The sequence below is a fragment of the Trichosurus vulpecula genome, chromosome 1 (assembly GCF_011100635.1).
Source record: "Trichosurus vulpecula isolate mTriVul1 chromosome 1, mTriVul1.pri, whole genome shotgun sequence".
Taxonomy (NCBI): Eukaryota; Metazoa; Chordata; class Mammalia; order Diprotodontia; family Phalangeridae; genus Trichosurus; species Trichosurus vulpecula.
In genome coordinates, this window is record NC_050573.1 from 438,327,890 (window position 1) to 438,346,055 (window position 18,166).

The 18,166-nt window shown below is 35.9% G+C and overlaps 1 protein-coding gene across 5 annotated transcripts in view; it reads left to right on the forward strand.

Moving 5' to 3' along the window:
• AP3B1 (adaptor related protein complex 3 subunit beta 1) overlaps positions 1-18,166 on the forward strand; it is a 351,843-nt gene that overhangs the window by 81,895 nt on the left and 251,782 nt on the right. For all 5 annotated transcript variants that reach the window (XR_005010651.1, XR_005010652.1, XR_005010653.1 and 2 more), the window contains exons 4-5: positions 13,674-13,769; positions 15,336-15,496. Coding sequence is in view for 2 of the 5 variants with exons in the window: in XM_036762900.1 (XP_036618795.1) it covers positions 13,674-13,769; positions 15,336-15,496 (257 nt within the window). In the remaining 3 variants the exon portion in view is untranslated. The remainder of the gene's footprint in view (positions 1-13,673; positions 13,770-15,335; positions 15,497-18,166) is intronic.

Consider the following 18,166-nt stretch of genomic DNA (forward strand, 5'->3'; position numbering starts at 1 on the left):
AAGTCTATCTGTTCATCATTTGTTATAGCACAACAGAATTCTATTATATTCAGATACCACAACTTGTTCAATCATTCCCCAGTTGATGGGCATCCCCTCAATTTCCAGTTCTTCTTAGCCACCATAAAAATTGCTGCTATAAATATTTTTGTACATGTGGGTCCTTTTCCCATTTTTATGATCTCTTTGGGATACAGCCCTAGAAGTGGTATTGCTGGGGCAAAAGGCATGCACATTTTTATAGCCCTTTGGGCATAGTTCCAAATTGCTCTCCAGAATGGTTAGATTAGTTCACAACTTCACCAACAATGAATTAGTCTTCTAATTTTCCCATATCTTCTCCAGCATTTATCATTTTCCCTGTTTTGTTATGTTAGCCAATCTGATAGGTGTGATGTGGGACCTGAGAGTTGTTTTGATTTACATTCCTCTAATCAATACACTTTGCAAATCTTAAAGAGCCTTGTGTTTCCCACTTAGACCAGTTAATTCTGTTCTTTCAGATGAAAAGTTGGCAAACTATGGCTTACTGCCCATTCTTCTGTGGCCCACAAACTAAGAATGACTTTTACATTTTAAAATAAAGTTTTATTGTATTTAAAAATGTAAAAGCCATTTGTGGCTAGGGTCTACTTAGAAACAGGCAGTATGTAGATTTGACCCAGGATTTGCTGACCCCTGTTCCAGATTTTTAACTTCTTAGCTACTGTAACCAGAACAGTTCCTTTGTTCAATAGCAAAATTATGCTCTTCTTCATATTCATTACTTCCTTGTCTCCATGCTTGGAGTATACTCCATACCTTCATCTTTCAGAATCCCTATCACAGTTCAGCTCCTTATGGCATTTCCTGCTGTCCTCATTGCTTGTATGTCACTTCTGAAATGATTTTATGTTTATTCATATATGTATTATATTATGTATGTTATATATTTATTTCCCATGGAAACTCTTATAGAATTTGAGAAATGGAAGGGACCATAGCAGTCATCTAATGCAATGCGTACATGAAAGGAATCCTCCTATAACAGACCTGATGAATGATTTTTCACCTACTGTGTGCCAATCACTGTGCACATGCAAAGGCAAAAACAGTTCTGCCCTCTAGAAGCTTTTAATCGAATGGAGGAGACAGTATTTAGCATTTAAACAAGATGTAAACATGATAAATTGGAGGTGATCTCAGAGAGAAGGGCATGAGCATTAAAGGGAAAAAGGAATCATGCATAGAACAAATCTTCCACATGACAGCTCTTCACATACTTGAAGACACAATTATCATTCTCCAGGCTAAATGTTCTTAATTCTTCCGCCAGTTTGATGTGATGCTGTATCCGTTGCTCTTCATCATCCTGGCTCTCCTTTTCTGGATATTCTCTAGCTTATCAGTGTCTTTAAACTGTGGTGCCCAGAACTAAACACTGCACTCCAGATTTGGTCTCACCAGGGTAGAGCACAGTGAGGCTATCACATCCCTAGTCCTTCTGGCCACAGCCTTTCCTTACTCCTCAGCCTGTGCCATATGACTTACCCCATGACATATCCCCAGTGTGTAGAGTCTACTAGAATGGAAATAACAATTAAACTTTCAACCATTTGGGGGGCTGTTAGTGATACTTGCAGAGCATGCGGTCTGGACTGTTTTGGGCATGGTAACCTCTTTTACTTACCCAAAGAAAATTTAGGAGATATATAAAATGAGTAGCCAGAATTGGCTAAAACCCCAAGGGATGTAGGAACTGTAGAGGATAAAGATTTTAGTTTTAATCATAATAAACATGAAAGCATTTTATGCTGATACTAATTTAATCTTAGGGGGAACAAAAACTAAAATAGAATTAGAATTTTTATTCTTTTGAGAAGGTAGTTGAGATTGATTTGAGGAATCCTTTGCTGAGCTGATCAAAATTTGGAAGTGTGGTAACTCTTTTCTTGAGTGAGATAATCTAGCAGCTTTAAATTAGTAAAGTCGCCTGTCTTGATAGGTAATGAGTTCTCTCTCACTGGAGAAGCTGAGGCTGGATGACTTGTCAGTCTTGGGTATAGAGGGGATTCATTCAGATAGATATTAAAATAAATGATAGTTTCTTCTATGCTGAGATCCATAGTTAGGCCAGAAACAAATTTAAAGGTGACATTGCCTTTTTATCTGTCTATCTGCCTGTCTGTCTGTCTACCTATCTATCTATCCTTTACGCAAGATGCATGAGATCATTTTCCCCTCAGGGAAAATCTCCTACTCAGCATATGAAGAATCGAGCAATTAATATCTTTTATCTTTCATGTATTATAGTAAGTTATTAATAGTTGGTGTTGGCAATTCACCATGGGGGATAGCCTTAGCTGTGTATTTGGAGAGCTTTTATTACTATTATTTAATACGTTTCTGTATTTACTAAAAACAATTGGTGTTTTTAGTGAGTGTAGTTTGTCCCTTAGAGGAGGTAATAGATAGAATGAAGAAATGCCATATCTAATCAGATAATTGCTCATGATTATGTCAACTTTAAAAGGTCAGTTGATACCTCCAAAAGAATATATTTTCCTTAATGCCAGGTTTTGAATATATGTTTATTCATTTATTTAAAACCTTGTTATTTATATTTTCTCATCTGTGCCACCTCTTGTGATAACACTGACTTTTGAAAAGTAACACTGCTTTTTATTTATCTTAAACAAGTTCCAGTTTTCAAGTTCCAGTGGGGTTTTCCTTAGTAGTAGTAGTATTCCAGATTTTAATGAAAACATCCATGTTCACCTTGGCCATCCATATTTTTAGTAATTTTACAGACTTTGGTCATGATCAACAACCCTTCCCATGTGCTCCTCCAGTCCCCCTCCCCCTTAGTTTTCATCTTTTCTGATTAGAGAGTCTTAATTTTTTAAGTTCAGCACATGTCTTAAGGGAACAATCTCAGCAATTTCTACATCTGCTTGAATGTAATTGATAACTCAGATTCTCTCTAGTGTGTATAATTTGGTTTATTTTTCTCTTAATGTATTTCCTTGTAGTTGACAGTTTTGAATCCTATCTACATTCTTTTCTACCCTTTTAAGAATTCATTATGAAATTTATCCTTATCAACCTGGCATTTCACTAAAGTTTTTACACTTGTGTTTTGAATGTAGCTTCTTCTTAAAAAGAACAGATACATTTTATATAAACCAAAGAATATTCCTAAATTTTTATGTTTGTCAGTCTTTTCATCTCTTTGGGGAAGTGGGAGCTAGGGATGGCAATGAATTGATTAGTCTCTTGTAATAAACTCCTGGTCTCTTTGTTCCAGGTAAGAAATTATATGCTGATGCTGCTATTGAATGACTGAAACTTGGGTGCTGCTGATTATATAAGACCTATTGACTTCAGAAGGAGTATAAATATCATTGATTAGTAATGTAATTTTAAGAACAAAAGTAGTAACTTTAAAGACTGTCAGAGTTGGAAGTAATAACATCTTATCCTTTGCAGTGTGAATTTTGATATATAATTTAGTGTTCTATAACTAATATCACAATAAGCATAATTACTGATGTTCTTTTCCTGTAGCATTTTTTTCATATCCCAGCTTTCTTGTCCCAAAATACTTTAAAATTTTTATTCCTTGAGCCATTTTTAATCTTCTCACATTAAAAGAAAACTGATAGAGACTTTTTATTTATCTTCAGAGAATTGAAAGATGTTTCGTTGTTACCAAAGTGTGTTCTATAAATTTCATTTTTCTAAGTGCATGCTGTCCTAGGCTCAGTTGGCTGTTTGTCATATGTCATTAGATGTCAAAATATACCAAAAGTGACTTAGTAAGAAATCAGTCATTATAGCACAAAAATAATCAAAGGTTTTAGTCAATAACTCATGAAGTTTGATGTACTAGTATTGATAAACTAATTAAACAGATCTGCCTGTGTTCCTCCAGCCTAATGTGGCCCTGCTATGATTAGTTTTACAGCAAGGAGTGTAGTAACATTGAATGAAGGTAACTGATCAGAGAATGGTGTAGTCACGAAGCTGTAAGTACTCCCATTTCTGGTCACAGAGTGGTTTCAGGGAAAGAAGGCTTTCTTTGAACACCTGCAGCCATTCAGTGCATCGGCCTCTTGTGGTCAATATTGATTGGTTCTTATAGCAAAACAAGAACAAATTTAGTGTTTTGCAACCTTCTGTGATTTAATACTGTTATGCTTTTTGCCATAACTGTAGCAAAAATCTTTCTCCAATAGTGAGTAATTATAGCAGTGGCTTCTTGCACAGCTGTAGTTCTGAATCTTCTAGTGTAGTCATTATAAACCCTGAGTTATTCTGGAGTTTATAATTTAGCCATAAAAGTTGTCTCTGCAGCTGCTTTGTAAAGAGAGGGTTTGCTTATGAATGAATTCTATGAAGGTCTTAAAAAAAAACCCACTCAAACTCTTTCCTTACATTGATCTCCAACCTAACCTCCTTCTGCTTTCCCCAAAACTTTTTAAGGAAATGTAGAATGGGATTTGAGTTAACTAGTAAGGAGAAAAATATTTCAAATTATTATTTTTTAAAAATCACATTAAGACTTTTTGGGCCTGTGCCCTAGAACTAATTAATTTCCTGATGTAGTGGGTGTTCTTTTGGGTTACTGAGATGTCATTGTTCCAGTTAGGTTTAATTGAGATTTAAATGGAATAGTTGCTTGGGGAGATACTATAACATTTTGAATACATTGGTTGGATATAATGGCCTAGGTAATAGTGAAAATTTATCAGTTAAATATTTCAGTATTTCAAGAATATATGTTTTTGTTAGATTGATATTTCCTACTAAGTACTACATAGCTTTAGTGGATGGTCTTCATGAGTTGCAGTAGCTGAAAAATTCATCACCCTTTAGCCAACTTGTTGGTGGGCCCCTCTGCATTTGGGCTGGCTAACTTAGTACCAAGTCCGTTGCTCTGCCACTTGCCAGATCTCGTCTTCTGTTGGGAAAGTTCTGAGAAGTTGAAGCCACCTCTGTAACATAATGACATGCCTAGAACAGGACTTTAGCTGAGAATCACCCACAGGTTCCTAAGCAATCTGGAGGAGAGAGACAAAAGAAGGTGGAGTAGAGGCCCTTCTCCTGTGCATCTCAGGCTTTAGTTAGGGAAAAATACATGATAATAAAAACTTAGATTTATATAGTGCTTTGTAGTTTATGAAGTACTGTACTAGACATGTAGAAAAATAGAGAATTATATTGAAATGTGAATTATATGGTACAGAAAATAGAAATTCCAGAGGGAAAAGATCAGTGTGGCTTGAACTTAAGTAATATCATAAAGGGGGCAGGGTTTTAATTGGGCATTAAATAATGAAGCTTTAATAATTCAATAATAACTCCTTGAGGAATAACTGTAGTTATTTTGGAAGGGATAGAGGATAGCATTCCAGGCCATAGGAGCCAAGAGTAGAGAAGTAGAAACTAAGGTAGCTGTCGAGATGATAAAACTAGATGTAAGGAGACTGGCCTCCTGGAAAAGCCAGTATTTTTAGTAGTGGGAAGATAGTAGGCAGGTAAAAGTGGAGGCAGAATGTGGGGCTTTTTAATTGCTGAACTGAAGAGTTGAAGCTTGATGTGATAGAAGTGGGGAACTGTGGCAGGGTTTTTAATAGAGAAGTGACATCATAAAAATGTATTTTTTTTTTTAAGGAAGAATAATCTGGCAGCAATATGCAGTCAGGTTTATAAACAGATTTCTAGTACCCACAACCCTGGGAACTGGGTCCATAAAGGTAGAAACAATGTAACCCTAGCCCTCAACAGACAGATCCTACTGGGGTATGTGTATATACATGCATATGCATATTTTTGTACCCACTAAAGTACAAGGTCATTTGAGAACTTAGAAAGAAATAAGAAATGGGAGCAGGGAATCAGGCAGAGCTAGTATTCTAGCTTAACTGGATTTTAGTGTTCGAAAAGGACAGTGTTGTAGGAAATAAGGGAGGAGGACAAAGGTAGGTTGGAGCCAGATGGTGGAGGATCTTGGATGCTAGACTGAAGAGAATGCATTTTATTTTAGAGGCAGTAGAGTACCACTGAAGGGATTGGGAGTAAGAGAATTACATATGGGGCAGCTGGGTGGCAAAGTGTATAGAGCATCAGGCCCGGAGTCAGGTAAATCTGAATTCAAATGCAGCCTCAAACATACCGTAGCTGTGTGACCCCAGGCAAGTCACTTAACTTCAGTTTGCCCTAGTTTCTTCATTTGTAAAATAGGGATGATAATGGTGCCTACCTCTTGGGGTTATTTTAAGGATCATATGAAATAATTGTAAAGTGCTTAGCACTCTGCCTGCCCCATAATAAGTGCTATATAAATGTTAGCTATCATTATTATTATCATCACCATCATCATCATTATCATTCTGCTAAATCAGGGGAAAAGGGGCCTAGAAATAGTAAGACCAAAATAAAAGTAAATAAATTTCAGCCTGAATTTTTTCATTTCCTTTCTTAAACTTTTGAATATGAGGTTTTTCCATTGTAATTTTACAGAATAGACACTGTATGGTTAATAGATAGAGAGACAGCTTTAACCCTGGGGAGACCTGGATTCAGGTCCAATCTCTACCCTTAGTGGCTATGTGACCTTGGGGAAGTCACTTACCCTTGCTAAGACTCTAAAGTTTTAGAAAACTGTTGACCTGCACTGGCAGAAAAAATTTCACCCGAGTTTCTTTTGCCAATGAAATCACAGGATGAGTGACTTTCCCTAATTTTGTGTGTCATCATTGTTTAAGATACTTAAAATAATTTTGGCTCTAGGAGACATGCTATAGGAGACATTTTCAACACATAGTGAATTTTCATCGCATTTGCCTATTTTCCACATTTTATATATGTAAAGATGAAAAATATCTATAGAGCAGAATATTCATGTTTTGTACATAATTTAAAAAAACCTTTTGTTGGTATTTTAATAGTCATGTAATACCTTTCTTGGAATGCCTCTTTTAAGCTTTTTGGATAATTAACAAATGAAAAAATTGGTACTTTAAAAGTATTTTGAATTGTTATTCCTTTACCCAGTAGAATATCTTCATATTATAGATGAGGAAACTCAGATGGAGCAAGATTATGTGATTTACCCAAGGGAAATTGAGAGTAAATTTGAAACTACAGGACATTCATTTTCACAAACTTCTTAAACGAAGCTATTTTGTCTGATTATATACCAGCAGAATTGATAATTTAAATGAAATATTGGAATATTTATAAAAGTATAAAACAAAACAATCAAATTAACAGAGTAGAGAATTTAAATAACCTAATCTCAGAAAGTGAAATTGAATAAATTATAAATGAACTCAAAAATGAACAACAACAACACTACTCCAGCGTCAGCTGGGTATACAAATGAATTATAACAAACACTCAGAAAACAGTTCATTCCAGCATTACATAAACAGTTTGCAAAAATTCCTTCAATGATTCAAATGGCATCACAGTAACTAAACCAGAAACAGATAATTTAAACAAAGAAAAATATAGACTGTTATTCCTAGTGAATCTTAGTGCAGAAATTTTAAATGAAATATTGGCAAAAAACTATAAGAAAATATCAGAAAGAATGAATGCTATGACCAACTAAAGGAATGCAAGGTTATTTCGTTATTGGGAAGACTATAAATCTAGTAGATTATATTACTAACAAGAAACAATCGAATCCACAAGATTATAGCATTAAACACTGAAAAGTTTTGACTAAGTCCTATACCTGTTTATGTTAAAAAACACTAGGAAACAGGGAAAATTATGTTTTCCTTAACATGGTAGATAACATCTATCTAAAATCAATAGCAAATGTAATATAGAAATGTTAGACACCTTTCCAGAAAGGTAAGAGATAAAGCAAGGATGTTCATTATCATCATATTTACTTTACAGAATGATAGAATTTCTAGCTATAGTAGCTAGATGAGAAAACAAATCAAGGAAATAAATCATAGAGGAAAAACATTACCACTTTTTGCTGCTTACTTTAGGGTTTACATAAAGAAACCTAGAGCATGGAGTCCGTGAGGTCAAAGCTATTTTTCATAATAATGCTAAGTTATTTTAATTTCTAATAGATATAAATTTGCATAAACAAAAGCTAGGTGGGCGGCAAGTTCTCAATGATTTTTCAGAACACATAGTTGATAAAACTTCAAGACACATATATTAACACAACTACAACACATTTCTATAGATGTAAAGACAGACCTAAGTGGAGAGGTGTTTGTTGCTTATGGAGAGGCCATAGTAGTGTAATAAAAATGAGGCTGCTATCTAAATTAGGTAATTTAGTACTAATATCATCATACTAGCTAGGGATTACTTGGGTGAGTTAGATAAGTGGGAAAGAAAAAGGCCCACAGTATTATATCTCAAACTATACTATAAAATAATTACTGAAACTATTTGGTATTGATTAAAAAGAGGTTTAGGTACATAAAACAAAGAAGCAAATGAACATAGTAACTTACAGTGTCCAATAAATTCCAAGACTGCAGTTATTCAACAAAAAACTCCTGGGAAGATTAGAAAGTAGCCTGGTAGAAATTAGGTTTAGATCATCATCTCACAGCAGATAGCACAATAACCTCCTACTTGATTAATCACCTAGATATTAAAAGGTCACATAAGGAAATAAGGGAATAAGGAAGAAAATGCCATTCACAACTATGGATAGCAGAGGAAGACAGATAAAATGGACAATTTTGATTATGAAAAGTTTTTGCATAAAACAAGATCAACAGAGTTAAAATTAGAAGGGAAATAATTAACTGGAAAAAAATCGTTGCAGCAAGTTTCTCTGATTAAATGCTGATAAGCAAAATAAACAAGAATGTTAGCCATTCCCCAATAGATAAATAAATGATCCAAGTTTATGCATAGGCATTCCCAAAGGAAGAAATCTAAGTTCCCATAGCTATGTGGAAAAGTGCTGCAAATTACTAATAATTAGAGACATGCAAATTAAAGCAAATTCAGTTTTACCTCACAGCCATCAGATTGGCAAAGATGATTTTAAAAAAAAGGACTTGCTTAGAGGATATGTGGGAAGATAGGGATGCACTGCTGAGGGAGCGATGAACTGATTCAGCCTGTTTTTGTGAGCAATTTGGAATGATGGCCCCAGAGTCACTCAATTGTACTTTGACCTAAAGATATCACTACTAGGCCTTTACTCCCAAAAGACCAAAGGAAGAAGGAAGAGACCCATAAGTACAAAAATATTTATAGCAACTCTTGTAGGGGCAAAGAACTGGAAATTAACCAAGTACTCATCAATTAGAGAATGACTGGACAAATACCAGTATAGGAATGTAATGGAATATTATTATGCTCTAAGAAATTACAAAGAAGTTGGTTTCAGAGAAACTTGGAAACAGTTGAATGAACTGACAGAGTAAGGCAAGGAGAATCAGGAAGACAATTTATATGGTAACTGTTGTAAAGAAAAACAATGTAGAAAGACAATAGACCTTTGTACATTGTAATAGCCAGGCATGACTTCAGAGAACTGATGATGAAACATGCTACTAAAATCTGGCAAGGAAATGATAGACTCAAGATATAGAATCATACATATATGATACATGCGTTTTTGGAACTGACAAATGTATGGGTTTGTTTTCCTTCACTCTGCTTAGCTTTTTATAAAGAAAGATAGTATTTTTTTGTTTTTCTTTGGGGCAGGGTAGGAACAGGAACTACCAATAATGTTAAAAAAAAAGAAAGAAAAGAGGACCATTGATGTACTTTTAAAAATGCTATGCGTGAACAAAGAGAACTTAAAAAAAACCATAATCAACCCCGCAGACCATAAAATATATAAAAATATGTTATGCCTGAAAGTGTTGAAATTAGGTCTCAGTGGCTGCCATGGAGAAATTGATTAAAGCCCTGCCCATTTTTATGTAAGAAAATTGCTTTAGTGTATGTTTGAACCGCTGAGAGCCTCAGTAAAGAGCACCATGTGCTGCAGACCATCAAAAAAAATGCACAGGGATAACAGAAGAAAGTTCTCAAAAGGAAACACAGACAAACAGGACAGCTTTGAAAGAAACTTTTATATTCATTATATACTTTAAAAAAGCAAACTATGTATAACATACTCATAGTTTCATATTCACTTCTCTTATTCTGTTCTACTTTGTATTTGAAAATGCTCCCTTTTGATATTGGTAAAGTTAGGATTTTTTTTTAATTTTTCATATTTTATTATTTAATATTTTAGTTTTCAGCATTGATTTCCACAAGATTTTGAGTTACAAATTTTCTCCCCATTTCTACCTCCTCCCACTCCAAGATGGCATATATTCCGGTTGCCCTGTTCCCCATTCAGCCCTCCCTTCTGTCACCCCAAACCCTTTACTTTCTTGTAGGGCAGGATAGATTTATATGCCCCATTCCCTATATATCTTATTTCCCAGTTGCATGCAAAAACAACTCTTTTTTTTTTTGAGCATCTGCTTTTAAAAGTTTGAGTTCCAAATTCTCTCCCCTCTTCCCTTCCCACCCACCCTCCCTAAGAAGGCAAGCAATTAACATAGGTCACACATATATCATTATGCAAGACATTTCCACAATAATCATGTTGTGAAAGACTAACTATATTTCCCTCCATCCTATCCTGTCCTCCTTTATTCAGTTTTCTCCCTTTACTCTGTTCCTTTTCAAAAGTGTTTGCTTTTGATTACCTCCTCCCCCCATCTGCCCTCCCTTCTGTCATCCCCCCTTTTCTATCCTCTTCCCCCTGCTTTCCTGTGGGGTAAGATACCCAATTGAGTGTGTATGTTATTCCCTACTCAAGTCAAATCCGGTGAGAGTTAGATTCACTCATTCCCCCTCACCTGCCCCCTCTTCCCTTCCAACAGAACTACTTTTTCTTCCCACTTTTATGTGAGATAATTTACCCCATTTTATCTTTACCTTTCTCCCTCTCTCAAAATATTCCTCTCTCATCCCTTAATTTTATTTTATGTTTTTAGATATCATCCTTTCATATTCAACTCAAACTGTCTATGTATTTGTATATTCCCTTCAACTATCCTAATACTGAAAAAGCTCTCAGGAATTATACACATCATCTTTCCATGCAGGAATGTAAGCAAAACAGTTCAGCTTTAGTAAGTCCCTTATGATTTCTCTTTCTTGTTTACCTTTTCATGCTTCTCTTGATTCTTGTGTTTGAAAGTCAGATTTTCTATTCAGCTCTGGTCTTTTCATTGAGAAAGCTTGAAAGTCCTCTATTTTATTGGAAATCCATATTTTGCCTTGGAGCATGATACTCAGTTTTGCTGGGTAGGTGATTTTTTGGTTTCAATCCCAACTCCTTTGACCTTCGGAATATCATATTCCAAGCCCTTCAATCCCTTAATGTAGAAGCTGCTAGATCTTGTGTTATCCTGATTGTGTTTCCACAGTACTCAGATTGTTTCTTTCTGGCTGCTTGCAGCATTTTCTCCTTGACCTGGGAACTCTGGAATTTGGCGACAATATTCCTAGGAGTTTTCTTTTTGGGATCTTTTTCAGGAGGCAATCTGTGGATTCTTTCAATTTCTATTTTACCCTCTGGTTCTAGAATATCAGGGAAGTTTTCCTTGATCATTTCTTGAAAGATGATGTCTAGGCTCTTTTTTTGATCATGGTTTTCAGGTAGTCCAATAATTTTTAAATGATCTCTCCTGAATCTGTTTTCCAGGTCAGTGGTTTTTCCAATGAGATATTTCACATTGTCTTCCATTTTTTCATTCCTTTGGTTCTGTTTTATAATATCTTGATTTCTCATCAAGTCACTAGCTTCCACTTGCTCCAATCTAATTTTTAAGGTGGTATTTTCTTCTGTGGTCTTTTGGACCTCCTTTTCCATTTGGCTAATTCTGCCTTTCAAGGCATTCTTCTCCTCATTGTCTTTTTTGGAGCTCTTTTGCTATTTGAGTTAGTCTGTTCTTTAAGGTATTATTTTCTTAAGTATCTTTTTGGGTCTCCTTTAGCAAGTCATTGACTTGTTTTTCATGGTTTTCTTGCATTACTCTCCTTTCTCTTCCCAATTTTTCCTCTGCTTCTCTTACTTGCTTTTCCAAATCCTTTTTGAGTTCTTCCATGGCCTGTGCCCAATTCATATTTTTCTTGGAGGGTTTTGATGTAGGCTCTTAAGACTTTGTTGACTTTTTCTGGCTGTATGTTTTGATCATCTTTGTCACCAAAAAAAGATTCAATAGTTTGTGTCCTTTATCGCTGCCTGGCCATGTTCCCAGCCAACTACTTGACCCTTGAGTTTTTTGTCAGGGTATGATTGCTTGTAGAGTAGAGAGTACTTTGTCCCAAGCTTCAGGGGTTTTGCACTACTGCTTTCAGAGCTAATTCTACTCCACTATCACCGCAGGCTGTGCCAAAGCAGCACTCCTCCTCCCCCAAGAACTGCCAACCAGGATTGTGACCCAGATCCAAGCAGGGCAAAGCAAGAGAACCTGCCTCTGCACCAGCAAAATGCTCCTTGCACTCTTGCTCTGATCCACTGCTTAATTACTCCCACCATCTGAGCCAGGGACTAGGGAAGCAGCTGAAGCTGGAGCTCTGGAAGCAGCCTCAGGAGCTTCCTGCTGCTGCCACTGCCACCACCACACCACCTCCGCCACTCCCAGGGTTTGGGCCGGTCCAGCAGTTTTCCCACTGACCTGCTCCATGGTTTTTGGCGTTTATGGGTTGAGAAGTCTGATAACTGCCATTTATGGGTTGAGAAGTCTGGTAACTGCCACAGCTCAATGATTCATGGCCCTCAGGCCTGCTCAGATCTACTCCTAGTCTGGTCTGTCCTGGTGCAGCCTCTGCTGGGCTGCGCTCCGCCCCCAGCAGTGTGCAATAGACCCTTCCTAGCGACCATCCAGGCTCTTCTGGGCTGGAGATCTGCTTCCCTCTGCTATTTTGTGGGTTCCCCAGCTCTAGAATTTGTTCAGAGCCATTTTTACAGGTGTTTGGAGGGATTTGGGGGAGAGCTTAAACAAGTCCCTGCTTTCCAGTAGCCATCTTAAGAAGTTTCCATTCCAGTGCGTGAAGACAACACATGAAAGGAAACTGAAAAGTGGATAGGAGGAAGAGGGTGCCTGGTCAGGCTAGCCCATGATGATGTCCTGCCAGCAGGATGGGAAATGACAAAGTGACTGCCCTGGGCGCCCCTCCCCCTCCATGTAAATGGAGTATCTGGGAAGAGCATTCCAATGTAAACAGAGTAGGAGGGGCCCTAGAAGTTAAGATTTTTTAAAAAAGTATACTCTCTAGATCAGAATATTAATACTAGATTTGTAAATGAATATTTTCATTTTATTGTATTTTCATTTAGTAGTTATTTCATGCCTTTTCTTGAAATGTTTCTTTTAGATGTTATGGACAATTAATGATCCTATACTTTAAAAGTGCTTTGAAATATTGTTTCCCTAACCCAGAGTAATGTCCTTACTGTATAGATGAGGAAAGTCAGATGTGGGCAGATTATGTTATTTTCCTGAGGAAAGTTGAGAAGGACTGTGAGACTGAAAGGTCTTCAATTCTGGAAACATGTATTGAGCAGTTACTGTGTACAGGACATGTTTTAGGTGGTGAGTTCTTGTCTTCCTATCTGGTATGATCAAACTTGTTTTTTATCGTTTCCTTCCCTACTTTCCCCTTTCCACCAGATCAAAAAACTGGTCTATGTTTACCTGGTCCGATATGCTGAGGAACAACAGGATCTGGCTCTCTTGTCCATCAGCACTTTTCAGCGTGCTCTGAAAGTAAGTGATAACATGCCTTATTCTAGAGTAACAAGGTGTTTGCACAGTTGAAGGAGATTATTATTTAGAACACAAGTTCTATGTTTTACTGAGTGTCAAAGTAGTGTCTTAAAAGAGTTAAAACCTTTCTGCCATGGTAAGTAAAATATATTCCCAAGTTGTTTATGGTCTCTCAGAATCTTGGAGCCTGTGTATTTGTTCCTACCTTCCTTGTCTTCATGTCAGTTTAAAAAGGTTTAATAATGGCCTTATGGGTGCTTAATACTATGTTAGTTGGTGGAGGAGGAAGGAAACAAGATAGAATCCTTGCTTTCCTGGTTATTGCTCTTTTGTAGGATGTAACTGCTAAAAGGCATCCAAGAAAGAAAAGTAAAACATTGTACCAAATAGTCTATATTCTAGGAAACAAGGCAAAACAAACTTGTAAGGTAAAAATTTAGAAATGATAGGGAAAAACATAGATATATCAAAACTATATTAGTAGAATGAGTAATGTGATAATCTCAAAAAGTAATTTAGTAGAATATTGAGAATTTTATATTTTTTGCCAGTCCTGTGCTTTCATTGGTATGGGGCACTCCCTGTGAGCCAGTCTCCTGCAGATGCTGATTAACAACTGTTCTGTAGGTTTGTAGTCTTAGTTGCCTGTAGGTACTGAAAGTTAAGCTACGTCCCTTGTCCTAGGTCACATAGAATGTATGTATACATGAAGGTGTTTGGCCTAGGGAAGTAGTAGGCACCATCTTTAATCTTTGGTTTAAAGTCAGCACTTTTTATTTATAGCTTGAGTAAAATTTTTAGTAAGAAGTTGATGAATACATCAAAAGGAGTCTAAATATTAGGATTTTTTGTTTTTTAAAGTTTAATTTCGGTCTTGGAAGTAGATTAAAATATATTGATGACTCAAATTCCTCAGGTATACCACTGACTAGCACATTTTGTCACAGAATTGCACTTAGCTGTATGGTTACTTTGTTGAAAATCTTCTAGTGTTTTAAATGCTTTAATATCAATATTTGTATAATTTGTGATTAGAGTGCTCTGGATTGTTCTACTTTTAAAAATGCCTTTTTATTTTTTGTAATAGTCAAGCCTTAAATGACTGTTAATGATGAAATAGTTAATTTTGTAAAAATTAAAAATTTTTAATTTTTTAGTAAAAAATAAGCACTGTAACACAAGTACTACTTCAATTTAGATCTTTTAAATTTTGAGATTGAATCTCTATCCATTACTGTGCCGTATGATACTGAATGATAGTTATGTATATTTAAATAATTTTATTTTTAGTTAGCTACCACCTTTCTGCCATTAGTTTTCAAATTTTAACCAAAATTTCTTTTGTTCTAACATTATTTTACTGTATCTTTTGGGCTAATAGACATATTAGCTTGAAAGACTACTCGGAAACTTCATAAATCAAATTTTGGTGAGCACCTTCCATGTTTGAAACTGAAAGAGAATGCCTTCGTAAGCCTTCCTTTGTCAAACATTAACATTGCACGCAATTTTGAAATGTAAGTGATTTTTGATGGTATTGTTTAATGCTTTTTGTATTCTTTTTAGGATCCAAATCAGTTAATTCGTGCAAGTGCTTTGAGAGTCCTTTCCAGTATCAGGGTTCCAATTATTGTTCCTATCATGATGCTTGCTATTAAAGAAGCTTCTGCTGACTTATCACCATATGTTAGAAAGAATGCTGCCCATGCAATACAGAAGTTGTACAGGTAAGAGTCCAGTAGATACAGCAACACTGAAGAGAAGGTAATGTGGCATAGTTGCTAAAAGGCTGGATTTGAAGTGAAGAAGATATAATTTCATATCATGCCATAGGTGCTTGTTGGTTACGTGACCGTGTCCCAGTTTCTTCATCTCTAAGATGGGTATAATGAAGTCTTACATTACTTATCTCTAAGGAGTATTCTAAGTATCAGTTGACAAAATGTATGTAAAGCACTTTCAGGGTTTAAAGTGTTATATTAATGTCAGTTGTTATTAATTTCCTACAGAAAGATAAACATTGAAAGCATGCTTAATTGGCATGTAATTAACATGTCATCTCTTTTAGTTAAATCACAGTTTTTCTTCAGACTATTCCTATCGATTCTGTTTATATTAGAAAGCCATCTGATCATATTGACTTTGAGTTTCCTTAGGCATGGTAGGAATTATACCTTTTGGTAACTTTAAATAATCAGAGTTTGCATGTTCTTTTTCTTGTTCTCTCATAATTGTTTCATTTTGATATTTTTTTCTTTCTGATGCAAGCTGAGATTCCCAGTTCCTACTTCTTCCTTCAGTTTTTGTCTTGGTATTGGAGATTGACCCTTTTTTATTCTGTGTTGATGAATCAACAAAAAATTGTTTTTAAACAATATCACTGTATTGCAGCTGCCATTTATATATTCCTTTATCTTATTTGAGTCTCAGCAGCCATATGAAGGAGGCAGGATAGATATTGTTGTCATTTTAATAGATGAGTAAAATGGGACTCAGAATTTGTAGCTTGCCTTGCATCACTGGCCAACAGTCAACAAAGTTAGGACTCTAGCTTGTGCTTTCAGAGTCCTGATCCTGTGCTCTTTCTGCTGTCCTACAATTACCTTCTAAGTAAGTAACTGTAAAAAAGAAATTAAAATCTTATTTAATTCCATTAAATAGGCAGATATAATTGAATTATGTGTCTGTGTGCTTCATATTTATTTTGTTATCAAAATTATTTATGAAAAATAATTTTGTCAGACAATAGATAGAAAGTTGAAGTCTAAATTCATAATGAAGGGACATTTTAGGGCTGAAGACAGCATGAAAGTATTTAGTCATTATGCACAGAAATGTCTCCACTTGGTTTGGGCCAGATGAACACCAGAGATGATCTAAAGGAACCAAGGATGTTGATTCCCATAGGGTTAGAGTTAAACAAGGTAGATAAGGGAAAGAAACACATCCCCTCATCCCCCCCCCTCCCCCCACCTCTTTGAGTAAAACTAAGTGGTACATTGTAAATAACTGAGTGTAGTGAAATAGAGTTCTTTGAGGATTCCGTCATACATAAAATAGACATTTCATTGCCCTTCAATTCCTTTATGACTCCCCTTATTCCATGAGGGTTTAGCTGCCTTTTTGCGAGCTTGCCTTTGTGAACTGTGTAGCTCTGAGGACTAGCAGGAGGTGATGTGCATATATAGGTTGGCATTCATGAAGTTTCTGAGATAATAGACTTTTAATTAATACTGTTTGAAAATCTGAATTCTTGGTCTAGTGTTTTGTTCAAATTGTTTCCCTCTTCAGTCTCGTAACATTGCCCAGATTTGGGCATTGCAGATTTTTTTTAGTGAAACAGACTTTAGAGAAGAAAGCTTTATAATAGTCCTTATACCAATGACACCACAATTTAAAGAAATTATTGGTGCCATCTTCAAGCGATTTTTCCAATATGTTTATTCTTGAACTAGGCTTTTAAAAACTATATCTACAAAGGTTATCCTGGGCATATGTGAAATAATAAGACCCGTGATACCCATGTACTTACTTCTCTCCATTTCATTTAATGTTGACTCTATGTGTGTTATTAGGAACAAGCTAGCTATGCCCTATTTGATGATGTTAGTTCTACATCTTGAGCTAACTGTATCCATAAAGCCAAAAGGTTAAGATGAGAAAGCGGGGCTACAGGGATAGAGGGAAGGTAATGTTCCTCTTGGCCCATGGAAATAGGAATTGAGGCCCTAAGTGGAATGATGACAACCTCTTCTTGACTTTGAGTTGTCTCTATGTAGACTGAGCTAGCTATAGCAACAAGCAGTCATTAAGTCCTTCACAGTGACAGGACACTGAACATAAAAGTATTGATTTTTGTGTAGGAGTGTCAGTGTGCGCCAAGGCTGTCCTGAGTTTCTGCTCTGCTGTGCAAGGAGGAGTTGAGATGCAGATCTAGAGTTCAAGCCTTTCGTCTAATGACTGGCCATACTGGATGCTCCAAGTTGTACCTCATGTGGAAATTCTTTTGTGTTTCTTATACTAATTTGCTTGTTTGAAGGAGGAACAACTTGGGAACAATTGAACTGTGTTACTCTTGGATTTAATGTGCCTATACACTATGTGGGGATGAGCTTGAGCCATTGTTTTATTGCATTTGTTATTTCTGTGCATGAATTGTAGCACACTCTATAACATCTGAATATGGTAGGGAAGAGAGTTCGGAATCGGGACGAAATTCTGTTCTTTCAAAGTTACCTGTAATAATAGTATTATTATTATTTGTAGTAGTAGTAATAGTAATAGTAGTAGTAACAGTAATAACAGCTAGCATTTATATGACACATTAAGGTTTACACATACTTTACAAATATTTTATACTTACAGCTCTCCTGAGAGGTGGTGCTATTATTATTATT